Source organism: Chiloscyllium punctatum, chromosome 44 (assembly GCF_047496795.1).
Source record: "Chiloscyllium punctatum isolate Juve2018m chromosome 44, sChiPun1.3, whole genome shotgun sequence".
NCBI classification, from domain to species: domain Eukaryota; kingdom Metazoa; phylum Chordata; class Chondrichthyes; order Orectolobiformes; family Hemiscylliidae; genus Chiloscyllium; species Chiloscyllium punctatum.
This window is the reverse complement of record NC_092782.1, coordinates 35363752-35385254: the sequence shown is the minus strand read 5'-3', so window position 1 is coordinate 35385254 and position 21503 is coordinate 35363752. Positions and strand designations below refer to the sequence as shown.

The following is a 21503-nucleotide window of genomic DNA, read 5'->3' as shown; positions in this document are numbered from 1 at the left end:
ATAAAAGGATTGTCCTCCTCTCCAACAGCCTGACCAGCAAGACTAAGCAGAGGCCAAGTCTGGAAGGTTGAGGTTTGAGCGTCACTGAGTGAGGGGCTGTTCCTGGTTTGCAGCGTCGGCAATGGTGTGCAGCTGGATTTTAGATATACCATCAGAGCTTTGAAGGCTGTAAGGTCCCAGCAGTGATCAACACCTCTGCCTCTCTAGGCATGCAACTGCCCAGAGAAGGAGCTCAAAAGCTGGGCACTTGATGAGTGAGGTGAAGAACGCAAGATTGTGTGAGAGAAGTCATTCCAAACCTTGGCACAGCAGTTACCATGAATTTCACTCAACAAAACAGTGTAAGTGTGAAAATTCCAGCTTCTACTAAAATAAATAAGAACTCAAAGACGAGCTCATTAATAAATATTGTTAACAACAGCAATTGATTTATCCACTTCTTGCAAGAATGAAATTATTACTAGACACAGCATCGATTTTTTTTTAAAAATGTCACAAAAGTGTTTGATTCCAGAGCAACCTGTGGAAATAATGTTGCTGGTTAGGAGGTGAAATTGGATTCTCAGGTGTCTTTCACTGGCTGTTAATGTCACCCCCATATTTCTCACAGTGATATAAGTGCTGTGGCCTGGTTTCCCATTTGCTCCATAGACAATGGAATATCAAATACAAATAAGCCAACATCAATTAAGTTATTAAACTGGGCACTTCAACTCCTGCAAAAATAAGCCAGTGCTCCATCTCATCAATCACAGCTGCACAATGCAGCAGAATATTAAATATGGTATTTGCTGGAGGATTTACTTCAATTAAGTGAACTGCTCTTTATTTCAAAGTCCTGCCAACTCCAGCAATCTGAAGCCAGTTAGTGCATACATAACAGGCAGATCCTCCTCCTCTCAAAAAGCTGGCTGCAATTAGTCCAGACCTCAATGCGAAGAAATACTGAGATATGATCCAGAAAGTACTTTGAAAGAAATTGTTGTTTCTCTAAACTTTTCTTTTTAGAAATTAACAGTAAACAAGAATCTCTCAAAAATCATCAAATCTCTTGAAATTTAGTTGTTTCAAGTTTATGTGCATCCAAAAAAGGCTTTAGTGTTGCCCTCCAACTGATCTGAAAGGTTTTGACAATCTCCAGTTATGCCGACAAACTGATTTGAGTAGTTTCTAACGACAACCTCTGGTCCCAGAGAAAAAAAAATCGATTTTTCTTATAAAACTCTGACAAGCTGACACCAATAGTTGGTATTTTGTGCAGCTGAAGGCCACATGCTCAGAAAAAAAACTTACCTGGAGTTCGAAAGGAAGTCAAGTGAAATATTTCCCTCCAGATGAAGGGCAATGGAACAGTCTTAAATATTTGCAGGAAAGGCTGCAGGAAGTAATTAGTTGTTCTCCTTGGGAGAGAAGGAACTTGAATTACTGTGGTAAAAAATGTATCAAAACCAGATTTGATTAATGAACCTAATGGTCATTTTCTGCTCCCGTGTCAACTGTAATAGTGTCTCATGTATGGCAGCTGACATTCTGTCAAAAAGAAACTGCTCTTTGAAATTTAACTTGCTGGTTTACAGTTTAATAAATGACTCGTTTCCGACCCAGATATTTAATGAATATTAATTGTTTCCCATCAAAATTCAGAGACATTTGCAGGTTCTTTGAGTGGAAAATGGCTTCACAGAATATCACATCATAACATGATAAGTGTCAGGATTGTTCTCCTTGTGGCAGGTAAGTGAAGAGGTGGCCTGATGGAGTTTTACATGATGAAGAGGTGTTTTGACAGAATAGCTGGAGAAAGCATATTCCCACTGGTAAGGGGGTCAACAAAAGCAGAAACTATAGATTTTATATCGTTGACAAAAAAAACATAAAGGTGAGAGGAGAAGATTATTTTTCACTCCAATTTGGACATTATCTGAAAAGTAGCGAAGGAAGATTCCAGTAGTAATTTTAAAATGGAGTTGGAGCTTAAAGCAGCAAGGGAAAAAAAGTGAGGATGTGGGACAAAACATTTTCAAAGAACCAGAATAGGTATTAAGGACTGAATGGCCTCCATCCGTGCTGCATGTTTCTCTAATTCTGTGATTCATTATGATCATCAACTGTAGTTTTCACCGATACAGATGAGAAAGTTCCATTCAAAACATCTGATTTCATTCCAATTCAAATAAGTGACGACCAGCCTGAATTGAATATGAATGGAACAAATTCCCTCATCACAGTTTGAGATACAAATAAGATTTAAAAACTACAGATGAATATTAATGTAAGACTGAGAGACTACATTCTAGTAGTTTGAGTTCCATGGCTCAATAAAATTGAGATATTTATTAAAATGGGCTTACTTCTGCTCCAAAACAGATCAAACTATTGTTGTAGATGAGAGGCAAATCTATTATAATAAATGTGATGAAGATTTTTTTTTATGTATACATAATAAGACTTGGCTGTTCCCAAATCAGCTTTGAGGTGATATCTCTCAGTCAGTTCAGCAGAGACATGCATTGCTCTCCAACTTCAGACTTAAATAAATGGCTGCCCAAGGGAAAACATAACAAGGCAAGGGAATACTCAACGGAAGGCAAAACATGAGGAAGCTGAAAGAGATCTTGGGATGCCTGTCCACAAATCCCTGAAGGTGACTTATAAGACGACTTATGGGACACTTTCCTTTATTAGTCTTGGCATAAATTATCAGAGCAGAGAGGTACAGGACTTCGGTTGGATCACAGCTGGCGTACTGTTTGCAGTTCTGGTGACCACACTATACAAAGGATGAGATTGTACTGGAGGAGGTGCAGAGGACATTCACCAGGATGTTGCCTGGCTTGGAGCATTTTAGCAATGAGCAGGGGCTGGATAGGCTCAGGTTATTTTCATCAGAGCAGAGGAGGCTGCAGGGGGACTTGTTGGAGGTATATCAGATTAGGGACAAGGTGGATGGGAAACAGCTATTTCCCCTGAGTTAAAGAGGCAATAATAAGGAGGTGAAAATGTGTTCTTGGAAAAGCGCAGCAGGTCAGGCAGCATCCAAGGAACAGGAGAATCGACGTTTCGGGGATAAGCTTCGAAACGTCGATTCTCTTGTTCCTTGGATGCTGCCTGATCTGCTGCGCTTTTCCAGCAACACATTTTCAGCTCTGATCTCCAGCATCTGCAGTCCTTACTTTCTCCTCAATAATAAGAAGGCACAATTTTAAAGAGGACAGGGGGTTAGAAAGAATTTCAGGACACATATTTTCATTTAGAGGGTGGTGGGAATCTGGAACGCTTTGCCTGGGAGGTTAGAAGAGATGGGAGGTTTCACAGCCTTTTAAAAAAATATGGATGAGCACTTGAAATGTCATAACATTCAAGGCTATGGGCTCAGTTCTGGAAAATGGGATGAGTTTAGATAGGTCAGTACACACTGGCTTATCTGATACTTTTCCCACTGCAAGCAAAATAATATGACAGTGGGAAAACATCCCACCCTCCTCCCCTCCCTCCACCAACCCAATGTTGTCACACAACATTCCCTGAAAATTCTAGGACTTTGTTAAAAGAGTAGGACATGTGTAGTTTGATCATCTGAAGCCAGTGTGGCAACTGGATTGCAACAGGTTCCTCACTCTTTAATGAAGTTAGTGAAAGGAATAGCCACAATTTCCATTCTTGATCACCTTAGGTGGGTTTCAGTGAGAATACCTGCATGTGAACTGCAGGTGAGGGTAATATCAGACTTCAATGTGATAGCATTGATGCTGAAACTATTCTATCAGCACCAACCATGAGGCTCAGATGTCAACAACGGCTACGTGAACAGGACACCAGACAGTGCCTACCACATGGTGCCAGAACCAGCATTTGTCAAGGTCTCCAGCAAATAAAACAAAGATAAAAAGGAAAAATAGCTGACTTCAATTTTTGCAACACAAAACTATAAGATGTGAGGTGACTACTATTTCCAAAGACTTTTCATGCCCTTTTGCTGTAGTGGTTAGAACAACAATGATTTACAAACTGTGTCAATGCTACAATGTAATCAGCTGCTCGATTTGCAAGGTTAGCATACAGTCATACTGAGCAATTGCATTGTTTGCAATGTGGAATCAAACAAGAAGCTAGATGCAATGATGAATTAGAACAAAATCCCAAAGAAACTTTCTCACAACTGTTTATAACATATGTGCGCCACAGCAGCCTGCAGAAATCAACTTTCCTGCAACATGACTCTTATCTGTTGCTCTGATGCTTCCTTTACTGCCTCTCCATTTACTCAGTGGCCAAGATCATAGGAGCAAAGCACTTATGAGCAGGAGTAAGCTATTCAGCCTTCCAAGCCTGCTTCACCGTTCTTTAAGATCATGACTAATCTCGTCAGAACCCTTAATGCCTTTGTCTATCAAAACTCCATGTATCTCAGCCTTGAATGGAGGGCTTGAAATGACCCAGCCACCAATGCTTTCTAGGAAAGAAAATTCCACAACTAAACTCTGCCAGGAGAAAAATAATCCTCCTCATCTTCAGCTTCACAATTCATTCTGTGGATATTTCTAAAAGCATATTAGTGATCTGAAAATATGCACTAGAACTTAATCCCATATGCAATGTTTCCTATTCCTGCATTGAGATGTATTAGATCACTTCGACATGGTGAATAGGGCAGACTATGAAGAATGATGAAGGGCTTTTGCCCGAAACGTCAATTTTCCTGCTCCTCGGATGCTACCTGACTGGCTGTGCTTTTCCAGCACCACACTCTGGACTATGAAGAATGCATACCCTTATCGGTCCCTACATGATGTTTTATCAAGTTACACTAAATGAAGAGAAAATCAGGCAGGATCCCTTGCCAACATGCAATTCTCTTATCCAGTTGTTTTTTGCACTTAGAATATGCTTTGTGATGGAACAGATCTTTTCCACTGCGTTCACATTTGTTCCCTCTCTTCTGCAATCATTCTACAGTCTTTACTTTCAAATGATTGACCGAAAATCAATTTTCTCTTGAACAGTTCAAATCTATTATTTCAAGTGAAGGTGATTTTAGCAACCAATACAATTCCATTTCATATTCTGATTGAAGAGTTGAGTGGTTTGAATTTCTATGTGGATTCTCCAACATCGGTTTGGTAAAAGACATAGAGCAAGATTACGAGCAGTTATTTCCTCCATTAATCGAGGATTCACTGGGAGGCTGGGAGATGAGAGGAACCTCCAAACAAATTCTAACCTAAAGAATCAACATAGTCTCAGGTTTTGGCTTGAAAGATTTTCAGCAATAGATGAATAAGTGGTTCATATTGTTAAAATAGCAGTTATGAATGCACAAAAGCTACAGCCTGGTTGCATGATTACGATGAAAACCCAAAAGTTGTCCATAATGCAGCACTCCACTGCTTCACGTTTTCACAAAACATCTCTGACTGCCTCACCATTCAAATACATTGAACAGTGTAAAGTTACTGTAGTTGCACAAGGTATTTGCTTGTTATGATAACTTATTTGTTAAGATGGAATTTCTACTTTTCCTTTTTTCCTGGCTGGAGATGTTAAAAAGAAACTGGGACTCTTAAAAAAAACAAGGTGCTTTTTTAAAAAAAGCAAAGATTGTGAGTCAAACTGGCTACTGCAAATTACTTATTTTTGAATTCCACCAAAATAATGAAAACAGACAATTAAATCCATGGGAATTATGAAAGTTCCCATCTCTGAATGATTGGCAATCACCATCCTCCAAACATTCAAATGTTTCTGAAATAAGTCCTCCAACTTCAATCAGATATTCTGAAGCAACTACAGGCATAGACTAATGGACCATCGACGGAATACACAAATGAGCAGGGTACTTCAATGGTCTTACCGACTAGGAGAACAAATTTAGACTAAACCACCACAAATTTGAAATCCCCGCATCAAGACAAGTCATGCAACAGTTTATTGTGTGTGTGTTTATTTTAGTTTCCATGGACTGAAAGATCCTTGTCAGCTTATCCTCTTATACCACCAAAAATATGTGTGTACATGTGGGAGCAGACGTATTTATGTGACCTTTCCAGAGAGAAAAAAAAGGTAATAAAAAACAATATTTGGAGATTAACTTGGTTATACTGGACCTCCATTTTGAAGTGTATAAGATGGATTTGACCAGCATTCAGCACTTACAGAATTTACTGTTGTTTTTCCTTCTAAGTACCGAAAAGTGTTGCATCGCCTAGTCTTTTTAGCTCAGGAAAAATATAATAAACTTATCTTGCTCTTTGTTTAACTCAAGCAAGCTGCCAGGATAGTTTTTTTTATAGGCTCCAAACATAAACAGTGGGTCACTTACAAAATTGACAAAACACATCCTCTCTAAATTCTAAAGAAAAAAAAACTGTTGTGGTCAAACAAAGAATAGAAGAATAGGATAGACACTGCATCCCTCTTCACCTGGTCATAACATGCTAAATTCATCCCAGAAAGTTAAAAGTACTATCCAATTCAGTCTAAGTGCCCTTTTAATGAAGTCATAGATAAGTTTCCAATTCTTCAGTCTGATGGATTAAGATGATATGCTCTGTTCGCACAGTTTCTTGATGCCCTGTTTCCCTCACTATAGTGGTACCAACTTTTCTTTTCAGCAATATCATAAAAATAAATGATTAAAATAAAAGATTTAAGAACAAGTCCAAATAGGAATGGAAACAAAACAGAAAATGCAGGTATGACTTTTCCTCCAAACTTAATATTGAACTTGAAATATTCACTGTTTCTCTCTCCACAAATGCTGCCAGGCCTACTGAACTTCTCCGGGACTTTATGTTTTCATTTCAGATGTCTGTTATTCACAGTACTTTAATTAAACTAACAGTAGCCAGTATTAGATGCATTGTTACAAAAATTTGTGGTTGAGTCTGTTTCACAGCACATTCAGCCATGTCTCTCAGCAAAGTACAGTGTGTCAGAGGACAACAGCAATTACAGGCATTCACCACATTGCCCGAAAGCATATTCTCAGTCTCAGCTATAGTAGGCTAGCTGTAGCCTTAATGATCATCTGTGTGGCTTGTCAAGAATGTGTCACTGTGAGAAGTTCTGAAAAATAACAGAGTTGGTCATTCAGAATTTTCCTGCCTGACATTACAGGCAGGTGGTTTGCAACTTATTTTTAGTATCTATCAAACTTTCACACAAGAATTTTTTCTTTTGTTGCTATAAGATCTTAATTGTTTTGCACTTTCGTTTACTCAAGGAATTTATCCCACTTGTGGCACAGTACCATGTAACAAGTGTGTCACTGATCAGTCTTTTACACTGTATTAGAAGGATAATCAGAAGGAAAAATGTCTTGTGAGTGCTATAAACCTGGACTCATAATTTCTCCAATATATAATTCACACGGCATTATGATTACGTTTTCAGTGTGTTCTGTGTACCTTCTCACAGTAAGCACATCTACCAGACAGAATCTAGTGGAATCAATGGGAAGTTGTTACAATGGATTAGGAATTAACTACACTCCCAGAGGCAGAAACATGCTATTAAAGTCATGGATATGCATGCGGATTAGGAGCTTTCCAGTGTATCTAATCACTTATGAATAAAACTTTCTACCATGAAATCACATTTCTATTAAAATTGATCATAAAAAATAAAAGACCATTCAATGCATGCATTATGTAATATTTCTGTAACCATCATCTCAGTTTTGGTGTTGAATGCTTGAATGGATTCAATTTCCTATTTTTCTTGCTGAAAGCATATTGCTCTATAGTTCTGATATTACCTATTGATGGCAGAATAAGCAAAAGCTTTAAGACACATTAAAGTGCTGGGAATGAGCAGAGGCATGGGCAATTTTTGTAACTCATTCCCAATAGCATCTATCATCGGGAGCTGTTACCAGAAGCAAGAGGTTTAAAAATAAGAACTTAATCAAAGATAGAACTAAACCAGACCACCTTGTTTGTCAAGCGTATTACTTCCATAGATCAAACCCTGCCCATTTAAACACTGAAATCTGTAAAAAAAATTGCTTCCTGATGTCTGCATAGTTCCAGTGTAATAATCTATTTTATGCCTTTTGTTAATGCTGGTCTGTCAGTCCCCCAGAGACAATATCAACATTTATTTTTAATCTGTGCAGAAAATTTCAAGGTACATTAAAGTAAACGTTACAAGACAATCTGCAGGACATGAGTTGAATTGATTCTCCACTCTATGAATGCCGGAGCGCAGTTGTTGTCATCCACAGTGAAGTACGAAGCACAAGCCAAAAATGTATTGAGAAAGTGTGAGAAAAATTAGTAAAGGAATACTTAACAGCTGATTCTTCAAGGTCTTCTGACAGCAAAATCCAAGAGGTATTGGCAGAGACCTGGAACTTGTATTGTGACCCAGGAGAAGTTTGATTCAAATCTTGCCGATTCATGAACTATGCAGTGGGGTTGGAACGCAGCATGCTGTACTGTAAAGTTTACTTTTATGTAAAATTAATTTTGTGCGTAGAATTGAAATAAATAGGTGAAAATGGGGCAGACTTACATAGGACATTATGTTTGCCAACAATTTCAAACAGAACATTGTAAGATTTCAAATGAAAAAAGGTATTAATGCAGATTTCTGTGGCAGCAAGAATCCTCTGAGATGGAAAAGACAATCAATTCACTGTTTAATCACTTCAAATTTAAACAAACACAATTTCAGACAGATTTGTTTTTAATTGAGCTTCACGGAGCAGAAACTATTGCAATGAACTGTAGGCAGAGATGGCTGTTTAACATTGATTAATTTTGCAACTGTCTTCAAAATGCATTTTAATGCAATTTCTGCCAAACAATTAACATTTTTCATGTTTTGATCACTGAAACAGCAACAAATAATATTGAGAATGCATATCCAAGCAAAGTAGCATGGAGGACAAAAGAGCTTTAATTATTGGTATCTCCCCCAACACATAATTTCCCGAATCCATGAAAGATTCTTTAGAGGGAATGATGTGACAGTGAATGGCATTTGCTACAAGATCTAAACTTACTTCTATTGGATGGAAATAGAGTAGTGTCGTGACAGCACGATTTGGGGGAAGACACTATTGAGGCAAAAAAAAATGCCCTCAAGGAACAAAATATATCTTGAACGGCAAGGAAATGTCGTAGGTTAAAAGGACACTCAAAATAAATTTGATAAGTAAAGTTAGAGAAGTGCCCAAATTGTATGAAAAGAAATCACAGCAAGATCACACAAAGAGCTGCAGAGGTTTGGAACCCTCTTCCGCAAATAGCAGTTGATGCTACATCAATTGTCAATTTTAAATCTGAGTTAGATAAAATTGACCGGCTGCACTTTTCCAGCAACACATTTACAGCTCTGCTCTCCAGCATCTGCAGTCCTCACTTTCTCTTAGATAAAATTCTGTTGAGCAAATGTATTCAGGGATATGGGTCAAATGCAGGAATGTGGAGTTAGGCCATAGATCAGCCATTATTTCATTGAATGGCAGTACAGGCTCAAGGCACTAAATGGCCTACTCCTGTTTCTATGTTCCTATTTGCATAAAGTCACTTTTGCAAATTAGACAAAAATTATTAAAGTTATAGCTAAATTCAATCAGGTGCTGCCTATGTCATACACTGCTATATATTTTATTAAAAATACCATCATACTGTAGAATGAAATTAGTTTGTTTATTATATTTCTTTAGTTCAATTTAGTATCAAGCATGCCACAGTTTTATTAAAGCTACAAAATAAGCTATGATTAGGTCCACAGCAACCCTCCAGACACAGAAACGTAAAACTTCTGACTTTGCAATCCTGTTCACTGGTGCCCATTAACCAGGAAAGTAGATGTCTCATTCAATTCATAAATGTCCAGTAACTAAATTTCAACACATGGAAAAGCTGCATTTATAGTATTTAAGTGACAGCCTTAAATCTCTCACCACGTTCCTTCAGCCATTATATACAAAATATATTGCTTAAATAGTTCTAACCGCAGTATCACTGTTATTGCCAAAGGTAAATGATTCCAGATAAAGTGATTATGAAAGCTGTATTACTATCATTGCCCAAGGCAAAGTCTTTGTTAATCTCTACAAATGACTGACCAATGAGACTTTGCATTTCAAAGCAGAAAATTGATTAACTAAGTCCCTTGAGTCTTATTAAATGTTCTGACTACGGATGCAGCCTTGGGCACCAATAATACAAGGAGATTAGAAAACGCTGTAGCGTTACCATCATTTTAACCATGCATCGAGCGTTTTAACCAAAGTCAACAAATCATTGTGCTAACTCTGACGATGTCAACACTACGCAAGGTGGGGAGAGCATTTAATGAAGAACAGGATAAATCCAACACTGTCTTAAATTATGTAATGGAAACTCATTTGTAATTATAACTGTTTCCAACTGCTCTCCTGAACGTTTTGAAAATTTTACTTTGGTAAACTGTTTGCTATTTTCCTGAAATTTATCAGATCTCACATCATATTTCCATTGGGAAAGTGCAACTGTAATGCTAGGAAATTGGTTTTCTTCATTACTAACAGCATTCACAATCACAGTGAGATCAAGTCAGCTACTTTCCACACAGACAGTACAGGTGGACAATGGTAATATTTAATGAGTAGTGTTGGCATAAAACTGCCAACCAAACATTGTGACAACAGGAAGTAATATTTATGGACTTGTACTGCCTGCTTTTTCCAGATATTTAACAAAGTAGAGGTACAGACATAAGAGTTGCTGAGGGCAAAGTCTAAAGTATTCCTGAATGTCACACAAACTAGGCACTTATTGCTTCCATCTTCAAGTCCAAGCAACAACCGTCATTGGAGTCAATACTTTCCCTGCTATTTATAATAATTATTAGAAGCACCAAGCTCAAGTATCACATGAGGCCTGATAAATGTTCAATTCCATACAATCTTTTTTGTAATTTTTGCCCGTTATGTCACAATGTTCAAGTTTTCTTGGTATTCAATAATAAATGATTTAACGTCTATCTGTTTGTGTTGTTTCCCTGTTTGTAAGGGGGGCTTGGAACCTGAGAAGACTGCCAAGGGGGTCTATGGCCAAAAAACTGTATGAGAATCACTCATTGACAGTACAAGTTGACTGTACAGTGTATGAACAATCTTGCTTTTCATTTATCTATTATTATCAAAGTTATAAAACTTGTGATTCTTCAAGTGGAAATTCAAAACCCTGAAAGAAAGTCATCAGTTCTCTGGCCTGATGAAACTGCTGTATTCACACACATCACCCATATCTTACTTCCAAGTCTACTTGATTGTGTCCAAAATCAACGTGCTGTACAACAATGCATTTCTCAGCAAAATTAGATTGGCCCTGGGGAATAGGGATGAACAACAGAATTATTTATGGCAACTGTTACCAATAATGCCACTGCAACAACTTCCCAGACAATCGCCTCTACTAAGGTCGAAGAAGTCAAGACAAGTATAGCAAGCAAACTGCTCCATATGTCAGAAGCTGAGGTCAGGAGAGGAGATAGAGTTGAGAATGAAACCAAATAGAGGATTAGGAAAAGTTTTTTTTTCCTCCAAAAAGGGTATGAGTAGAGAAACCAAGCAAGTCAGGAATCAAGGAACATTGTAAAGAAATGATAGATGATAGCTCTGTAAAAAACAAATGAGAGTGAAAATCAAACTAACATTTAAGGGGCACTGTAATAAAAATAAAATAATTAAATGAAGCTTACAAAATCTGAACTAAAATAGTTGTGAAGGCACATTATACATAATAAAGGACATCGTAGATATAGAATGTGGGGAAATAAGATGGTGACATCTTGAAAAATGTCCATATTACATAGGAGGAAGTACTGGATGTCTTGAAACTCATAAAGGTGGATAAATCCCCTGGACCTGGTCAGGTGTACCCTAGAACTCCGTGGGAAGCTCAGGAAGTGATTGCTAGGCTCCTTGCTGAGATATTTGTATCATTGATAGTCACAGGTGATGTCCCTGAAGAGGGAAGGTTGGCTAACGTGGTACCAATATTTAAGAAAGGTGGTAAGGATAAGACAGGAATCTATAGACTGGTGAGCCTGATGTCGATGGTGGGCAAGTTATTAGAGGGAATGCTGAGGGACAGGATTTACACGTATTTGGAGAGACAAAGAATGATTAGGGATAGTCAACATGGCTTTGTGCGTAGGAAATCATGCCTCATGAACTTGATTGAGTTTTTTTGAAAAAGTAACAAAGAGGATTGATGATGGCAGAGCGGTGGATGTTATCTACATGGACTTCAGTAAGGCGTTCAACAAGGTTCTCCATGGGATACTGGCTAGCAAGGTCAGATCTCATGGAATACAGGGAGAACTAGCCATTTGGATACAGAACTGACTCAAACATAGAAAACAGAGGGTAGTGGTGGAGGGCTGCTTTTCAGACTAGAGGCCTGTGACCAGTGGAGTGCCATAAGGATCGGTGTTGGGTCCACTACTTTTTGTCATTTATATAAATGATTTGAATATGAACATAGGAGGTGTAGTTAGTAAGTCTGCAGATGACACCAAAATTGTAAGTATGGGGGACAGCAAAGAAGGTTACCTCAGATTACAATGGGATCTTGATCAGATGGGCCAATGGGCTGAGGAGTGGCAGAAGGAGTTTAATTTAGATAAATGTGAGGTGCTGCATTTTGGGAAAGCAAACCTTAGCAGGACTTATACGCTTAGTGGTAAGGTCCTAGGGAGCGTTGCTGGACACAAAGAGACCTTGGAGTGCAGGTTCATAGCTCCTTGAAAGTAGAGTCGCAGGTAGATAGGATAGTGAAAAAGGTGTTTGGTATCCTTTCCATTACTGGTCAGAGCATTGAGTATAGGAGTTGGGAAGTCATGTTGCAGCTGTACAGGACATTGGTTCGGCCACTTTTGGAATATTGCATGCAATTCTGGTCTCCTTCCTATGCGAAGCATGTTGTGAAACTTAAAGATTTACAAGGATGCTGCCGGGGTTGGAGGATTTGAGCTATAGGAAGAGACTGAATAGGGTGGGGCTGTTTTCCCTGGAGCATCAAAGGCTGAGGGGTGACCTCATAGAGGTTTACAAAGTCATGAGGGGCATGAATAGGATAAACAGACAAAGTCTTTTCCCTGGGGCCGGGCAGTCCAGAACTAGAGGGCATAGATTTAGGATGAGAGATGAAAGATATAAAAGAGAACTAAGGGGCTACTTTTTCACATGCACCTATGGCATGAGCTGCCAGAGGAAGTGGTGGAGGCTGGTACAATCGCGACATTTAAAAAGCATCTGGATGGATATATGAATAGGAAAGATTTAGAAGGAGTAGGGCCAAGTGCTGGCAAATGGGACTAGATTAGGTTGGGATATCTGGTCAGTATGGAAAAGTTGGACTGAAGGGTCTGTTTCCGTGCTATACATTTCTATGACTCTCTGCGGTGCCCACCAGTTGTGGAAAGTCAGAATAGGTTTATCTGTGCACAGTCATTGTCAAGTAAATGCTCTAATCCCGCAGACTCTAAGCCTTAATGGAGACAATTAACAATATCTATTTTAAGCTGCAATTTTAGCAAAATTCATTTTCTAAACAGGCAAAGATTTCAGAAGCACTACTGGTTTAGGAAGGTCACAGCAGACATCAGGAATATGATGACCTAGTGGCAATATCACTGAATTAGTAATCCAGAGACCCCAGTCCTTCAGACATAAGTTCAAACCCAGCAAGGCTTTTGGGAAAATTTACATTCAATGAATAAAAACTGAAATTGAATGTTTAACATAATAACATGGACGATGCAGCTACTTTCAATTATTGTAACAACCCATTCAGTTCACTCATGCCTTTTAGGGAAGGCACGGTGGGTGGCACGGTGGCACAGTGGCCAGCACTGCTGCCTCACAGCGCCAGAGACCCGGGTTCAATTCCCGCCTCAGGCGACTGACTGTGTGGAGTTTGCACGTTCTCCCCGTGTCTGCGTGGGTTTCCTCTGGGTGCTCCGGTTTCCTCCCACAGTCCAAAAGATGTGCAGGCCAGGTGAATTGGCCATGCTAAATTGCCCGTAGTGTTAGGTAAGGGGTAGATGTAGGGGTATGGGTGGGTTACACTTCGGCGGGGCGGTGTGGACTTGTTGGGCCGAAGGGCTTGTTTCCACACTGTAAGTAATCTAATCTAAAAAAAATCTACCCTCCATACCTGGTCTGGCCGACATGGGACTCCAGACCCATAGCAACTGGCCTCTGAAAGAGCCTAGTAAACCAGTTCAAGTAAAAATAAAATGGGCAACTAACACTAGAGTTGCCAGTGACATTGACACATCACAAAAGAATAAATAATAAAGACGTTTTATTTGGTATAATAGTAATATAGCTATGAAATAAGTCTTTCAAGCTAAAATATATAGAAAAAGTAGAACACCTTTAAAAGCAAGGATCGAATAGATGGGCTACCTTGTATTTCACATTTTACATGTGTATAAAGGTGATGGAGCATGGCCATGCCATTCTTTTATATTTTTAGCTTTTGTCTATATTAGCACTTTGTTAAGGTTATCATACAACTTACACATGCATTCCAAGTGCCTACGGTGTTCCTAGGTTCTGTTACTGATACCAGAGTATATCAGACAACATGTGGGCACAGCGTCACATCACAAAGGGAATAGAGACCACAAAACTGACTCCTTGCAAAAAAGCAGAGTTGTAGAATTAACACAGAAAGAGTGAAGTGGATTGAAAATTGTTTCCACAATGGAATATTTAATTATTTATATTGCAAATGACTGATTAATAAAGCATAAGAGTAATCAGTCCTCAGGCATGACTTTTCATTCTGCTATAAATAATTGTGAAGCTGGCAACAAATAGTGTGGGAGCATGTGTGTAAAAACTGAAAAATTATTCACAGGTAAGATCTGGAAAAGATCAAAAGCTTTAAACTACTGAACATAAAATATTCTTTGTGCTTTTCTTTGTAATTATGCATTAGTCGCATTATAAAAGTAAACTCAGTGGTGCAAAATCAAAACAAAGAACAGGAATGTTTCACTGCACAGCTGTGCTGAAGAGCCTGGTTAATGTATTCACTACAATGAAAGCAAGCCTCTGTACAAATATATTATCACACCCTGGGGTAACATTCTCAATTCACACCACAGCAGGTGGCACATATAATGCATTTTACAATCAAATATTTGGATACTGTAACTTCCAATCTGAATAGGATAAGAATGATGGCGTGATTCTTTTACATTTATATGTGGATTGCAATCCACAGTTTAGAAACCCTGAACCAAGTTTTACACAATCCTTAAAGATGCAAAGTTGCATCTCTTCCACATTGCAATGTCTAGCAACCAACAGTCTACACCGCAGAATAAAAATAGCAAGAGGACATTTAGGCATTCTTTGAGTATTACTTGTCTTACAGAGAAGACAAACATGTGTATTAAGTAGAAATTTATATCGAGACAAATTGACTAAATAGATATTAGATCAGCTTCTTCTTACCAAAGGCTGATGAATAGCAAGCATTCCATTTGAAAAATAAATTACTGCACAATATCATATAAAGTGCACATTTGAGGGAACCATCATCTTAAAGTGCAGAGTAAGTGGGAGAAATAATATATCTGCTTTAAATACCATGACTTGATATAAATGGCAAAGCATACAACAGTGAATATGTTTAAGATGACTATCTGCATCATTTTAGATACCATCAACATAGTTACTCTGCTGGTCTATATCACACGCTTTAAAGCTCTGCTCAGTTTCCATTAACAGCTGGACAATCATCATAATCTAAATAAGTAAACAAATTCCAAGTTTCTAGGGCTGGTGAATTTTCCTGAATAGATATTCTCCAAAATCCAAGCAACAAAGTTATTTCTAATACAGTGGTAAGCTTGAATGAAAATCCAGCTTCTATTGTTTCATCGTAGCCTTCCTGTGATGTACCACAAACTGTACACTGTTCTGACCACCTTAAAATAAAACTGCTCAAGCGTAGGATTCATATATTCACCTAGGGTGGCACAGTGGCTCAGTGGTTAGCACTGCTGCCTCACAGTGTCAGAGAGTCAGATTTGATTCCACCCTCATGTGACCGTCTGTGTGGGGTTTGTACATTCTACCCATGTCTGTATAGGTTTTCTCCCACAATCCAAAGATGTGCAGGTTAAGTGGATTGGCCATGCTAAATTGCCTACAGTCCCCAGGGATGTGTAGGGCTTGGTAGATTCATCATTGGAAATACAGGCCGAAAGGAATATGGTAGGGGGGGTGTGGGTCTGGGTGGGATGTTCTTTGAGGAGTTGATGTGGACTTGATGGGCTGAATGGCCTGTTTCTACACTGTAGAGATTCTATCTATCAAGGAGAATTTGAAACTATGTTACAGAACATAAAAGAGCAGAAGATACTTACAGCCCTCATAGATGTCAGTGGGGATGTGGACAGCTGTGTGGTTGAAGTCCACACGGCGTCGGAAAGCTTGGTTGAACTGAAAATCAGGTTTGATCCTTGGACGGCTTTCATTTCTGTCAGACTTTAGGGGGAAGAAAATCAAAAAGTGAACATTTAAGAACTCTGAGACTCTGACACAATCCTGTTTCTTGCGTACAATTATTGGATTATAAAGACATCAAAGCTGCAATGTTATCATTATATGAGATTATTAATGTCCAAATTATCTTTCTACATGAGTGTCATTTACTCATGAATATTAGAGACATTACATCCTATTGGTTGGACAATAACAATGCATAAAAAGCAACATAGAAGGGATTTTAAGCCAATAAATAACAAAGTGAAAATTTTAGAACAAGCTAAAATTTTGCATATGTACAAACATGATTGCACTTTTATTCTAACATTTTGAAAGTAATTTAAAAATCCCAAATTGGTGATGACATCCAAGAAAAGCAAATTTATTATGAATTTTTGATTACATAGAAAGGAGCCTACTCTACAAATAAAGAATCAGCGATAATTTATCATTTTTAACAACAGAAATAACATGGAGCCTCTCAGAGTAACCAGTTGTGCTGAATTCAAATAGAGAGCAAAGATTCATATTGGAATTGGGAATGTAATAGAGATTGGTGAATGGATATAATGAGATTTTCAGGTATGCAAGCTGCAATTAATGGGATGCTGCAAGTATCAGTACAATCCATATTAATGACTTAATGAGCAGACTTGGTGTAATATATCCAAGTTCAGTTGATTAGGTACTGTGAGTTGGGGAAGGAAGTTGTGAAGAGGATGCTCAGAGATAACAAAGAAATATAGACAGTTTAGTAGGTGAACTTAGATTCTGGCAATGGTGAAAAAGTGAGAATTTATCCTTATTGGTTGGAAAAGTAAAAGCAGAATATTTTTAAATGCTGAGAGATTGGAAATGTTTGCATTCAGAGGGGTGTGGCAGCCCTTGTGCACAAACCACAGAAAGGTAAAATGCAAGTAGAAACAAGCAAGTTTGTTTTTAAAGGGAATGTATGGTTTGCTGAAATCCACTTATTTAATGATGCCTCTCTGTTCAGAAAAAAATATTTTGTCACTACAAATAATGATAGTCAACACTAAAACATAATTGGGAGTTTGTCCAAAGCTATTGTTCATTCGTGGATCTCTCTCTTCAGTACTTTCTACTGGCAAATAGTAATTGCAGAGGTTATTCTACCTTTTATACACTTTGTTCAAAAAGCCTCCACAGGTACAGAAGTGGGAGAAGGAAATCGCAATTTTAAAATACATTGTTTCTGAGGTTCAATTAAGTAAAAGGTTGCAGCTGACTTTAGTCCTTGAGCAGCTGAAGCCGTAAGGCACATGGGTGGAAGAGCTGCAAGCTAAATACTGCAGTGATCCAACAAGTAGGTTGACAGATCTTATATCAGGATTGGAGAATATTAAAAAATGACAAAACCAAAGATTGTTCAGCTGATAAGAATTACAATACTGATCTAATATTGTTTTCCAAAATGATAAAAGCACAAACATGTTAGTAAACAAAAGTTCTTTGTATTAAACCATCAAAATTGGTATGAATAAAACATTTAAAAAATTGCAGCCAAGTGGTTCAAATCACAAAAAACATTGAAATCTATGAAGTTGTTTTCCTGAAAACATCAGGACCTTACAGTTTTTTTTTCATTAATTCTAAGTTTCCTCCCCAGAACAGTCCTCATTCAAATATGGAAAGAAAGGATTTCTAATTATAAAGTCATAGAAATGTACAGCATGGAAACAGATCCTTCGGTCCAACCCCTAAACTCACTGCATTCATAATATTTAGATTTCTCTATGGTGTCGGTAACAGGCTCCAAGTTGTGCAAAATGAACATTCACACAATTTCAATTTGAATAGGATTGTTCCTTTTATTTAAATGCCCTGCATTTCTTACTTTGGCATTGTTGACAATCCAATACGTTGATCACCAAACAATGTGCCAATTAAAAAGGCAGAAATGTTCTTCTAAGGGTTTAACACTACCTGAATTTAAAGCATCCCTGCTGAATATCGAACCTGATTCCATTCCCCAAGCCGCACAAGGGACAGGTAAAGATTTTGAGCAAACCACTGTGTTTATACACTTTACCCGGCAGAATTGAAGCTCTGATGTGATGGTGTCAACAGTCAAGTAGTTTGCTGCAACTCACTGCAAGTCAAGATTGGGCATTGGGGTGACATGTTGGAAGATGGGACTATATTCAAAGCAAGGCTGCATCTCCAGGATGGAGCAAAGAACATTGATGAAAAAAAGGAAAGCAGCTCCTTCAGAATTATATGGGGGGCACTTCAGAATTAAATCATTTTTAAAAACTGCAAGTTGCTGTATGTTATAACAGCTCTAAAGCTAACTGTAATCTAAATTCACCAGATCTAGGATCTAATAAATCCACATAACCTTGAACCTCGTGAATCCTTCGTCTTGCTTTAAAACCTGTAATAATGAACATCGTTACTAAAGAGAATAACTTAAATTAAACATGGAGTTCTTAAAGGGTTCATCACATAGCTAATACAGACTAAGGACATGACTGTTTCTCTGCCTCAACCACAAGGAGCTCAATATATCAAATAGAATTCACACTCTGGAGTGCAATTCCTGCAGGGCATATTAAGTACATGACACCAATTTTGTCAAAGTCCATTTCCATCCAACTTTCCAGCCACATTTCTGTAGGTCGGGTGTAAAAATGGAAATCCTCATAAATAATGAGGGCCTGAGGAATTCACGGCATAAACTCCTTTTATAAAAGTTAAAAATTAAAGTTTTAAATTAATCATTGTCCACACAATCTTTAAGAATATGCAATGAGAGATAAAATACAATGAAGGTCTCAATGAAAATTGTTTTTTAATCATGATCAAAAACAGGAATAGAAGATTCAAAAAATGGCTTCTCCCTGCTGCAATGAAAATTCCAAACGTCATTTTGAACCAGCGTTTTCTTTTATTTACTCATGGGACATGGGTATCGCTGGCCAGCCAGCATTTATTGCTTGTCCTAGTTGACCTTGAGGAGGTGGTGAGCTACCTTCTTGAACTATTGCTGTTCATTACTGTAGGTAGACCCCTGCAATGCCCTTGGGAAGGGAATTCCAGGATTTTGACACAGCAAAAGTGAAGGAATAGCAATATATTTCCAAGCCAGGATGGTGAGTGGCTTGCAAGGAAACTTGTAGGTGGTGGTGTTTCCATGTAACTGCTGCCCTTGCCCTTTCAGAATGAAGTGGTCACAAGTTTGGAAGGTGCTCACCAAGGCTCTTTGGTGACTTTCTGCAGTGCATCATGTAGATAGTACACACTGCGGTTACTGAGCATCAGTGCTTATGGATATGGTGCCAATCAAGTTAGCTGCTTTGTTCTGGAGGTGCCAAGTTCTTTGAGGATAATAAGAGGTGCACCTGTCTAGGCAAGTAAGGAGTATTCCATCACACTCCTGACTTGTGGACAGGCTTTGTGGAGTCGGGAGGTGATTTACTCCCTGCAGTATTCTTAGTATCTAACCTGCTCTTGTAGACACCGTGTGTACGCTGATTCCAGTTGAGTTTCTGGCCAATGATAATCCCCACGATATTAGTAGCAAGGGGATCTGTGATGGTAACACCATTGAATATCAAGGGGCAGTGGTAAGATTGTCTCTGATGGTCATTGTTTGGCATTTGTATGGCATGAATGTTCCGTGCCACCTGTCAATCCAAACCTGGATATTGACTGGATCTTGTTGCGTTTGGACATGGACAGCTTCAATATGTGAAGAGTATTGAACATTATGTAATCATCAGCTAACATCCCCACTTCTGACCTCATGATGGAAGGAAGGTAATTGATGAAGCAGATGAAGATGGTTGGGCCTGTGACACTACCCAGAGGAACTCCTCCAGAGATGTCCTGGAGCCGAGATGGCTGGCCTCCAACAACCACACAATCTTGCAGAGTTTGCTCCCTGACACCTTTCCATTCCCATTTTGCTGGGGCTCCATGATGCCACACTCAGTCGAATGCAGCCTTGATGTCAAAGGCGATCACTCCCTCACGTCTGAAATTCATCTCTTTCGTCCATGTTTGAACCAAGGCTGTAATGAATTCAGGAGGAGTGGCTCTGGCAGACCCCAAACTGGGCATCACTGTTATTGCTGAGCAGCTGCTTCATGATAAAAATATTGATGACACTTTTCATTACTTTTACCAATGATCAACAGTAGATTGATGGGGCGGTAATTAGCTGGGTTAGATTTATCCTGGTCTTTTGTGTACAGGACACACCTGGGCAATTTTCCATGTTGTTGGTTAGATGCTAGTGTTGTAACTGTACTGGAAGAGCTTGGTCAGGGGAGAGGCATGTTCTGGAGCATAAGTCTTCAGTACTACTGTCGGGATGTTGTCAGGCCCCATCACCATGCTGTATCCAGTGCCTCCAACTGTTTCTTGATATCACATGGAGTGAATCAAATTGGTTGAAGACTGGTATCTGTGATGCTGGGGACCACTGGAAGAAGCAATGATGGATCATTCACTCAGCACTTCTGGCTGAAGATTGCTGAGTGATGTTTCATTCAGCCTTATCGTTTGTGCTGATGTGTTGGGTTCTTCCATCATTGAGGATGGGGATATTTGTAAAGCCTCCTCCTCCAGGGAGTTGCTTAATGTACACCACCATTCCCCACTAGATGTAGCAGGACTATACAGCATAGGTCTATTGGTCTGCCTATCATTTGCTACTTTGTTGTTTGGCATGCAAGTAGTCCTGTTTGGTAATTTCACCAGGTTGACAGCTCCTTTTTAGATATGGCTGGTGTTGTTCCTGGCATGTCCTCCTGCACTCTCCATTGAACCAGGGTTGATCCCCTGGCTTGATGGTAATGGTTGAGCAGGGGATATGCCGGGCCATGAGGTTTCAGATTGTGCTGGAGTATAATTCTATTGCTATTGATGGCCCAGTCTTAAGTTGCTAGATCAGTTTGAAGTCTATCCCATTTGGTGATAATGCCACACAACATGATGGAGGATATTCTCAACGTGAAGGCGGGAC

General features: G+C 38.8%; 1 protein-coding gene across 7 annotated transcripts in view; it reads right to left on the bottom strand.

Moving 5' to 3' along the window:
* LOC140466870 (voltage-dependent calcium channel subunit alpha-2/delta-1) overlaps positions 1–21503 on the bottom strand; it is a 662544-nt gene that overhangs the window by 346729 nt on the left and 294312 nt on the right. For 4 of the 7 annotated variants that reach the window (XM_072562612.1, XM_072562614.1, XM_072562617.1 and 1 more), the window contains exon 6: positions 16390–16510. In XM_072562612.1, coding sequence (XP_072418713.1) covers positions 16390–16510 — 121 coding nt within the window. Of the gene's footprint in view, positions 1–16389; positions 16511–18872; positions 18909–21503 lie in introns of all 7 variants that reach the window. The other 3 variants (XM_072562611.1, XM_072562615.1, XM_072562616.1) reach the window with 1 other exon arrangement.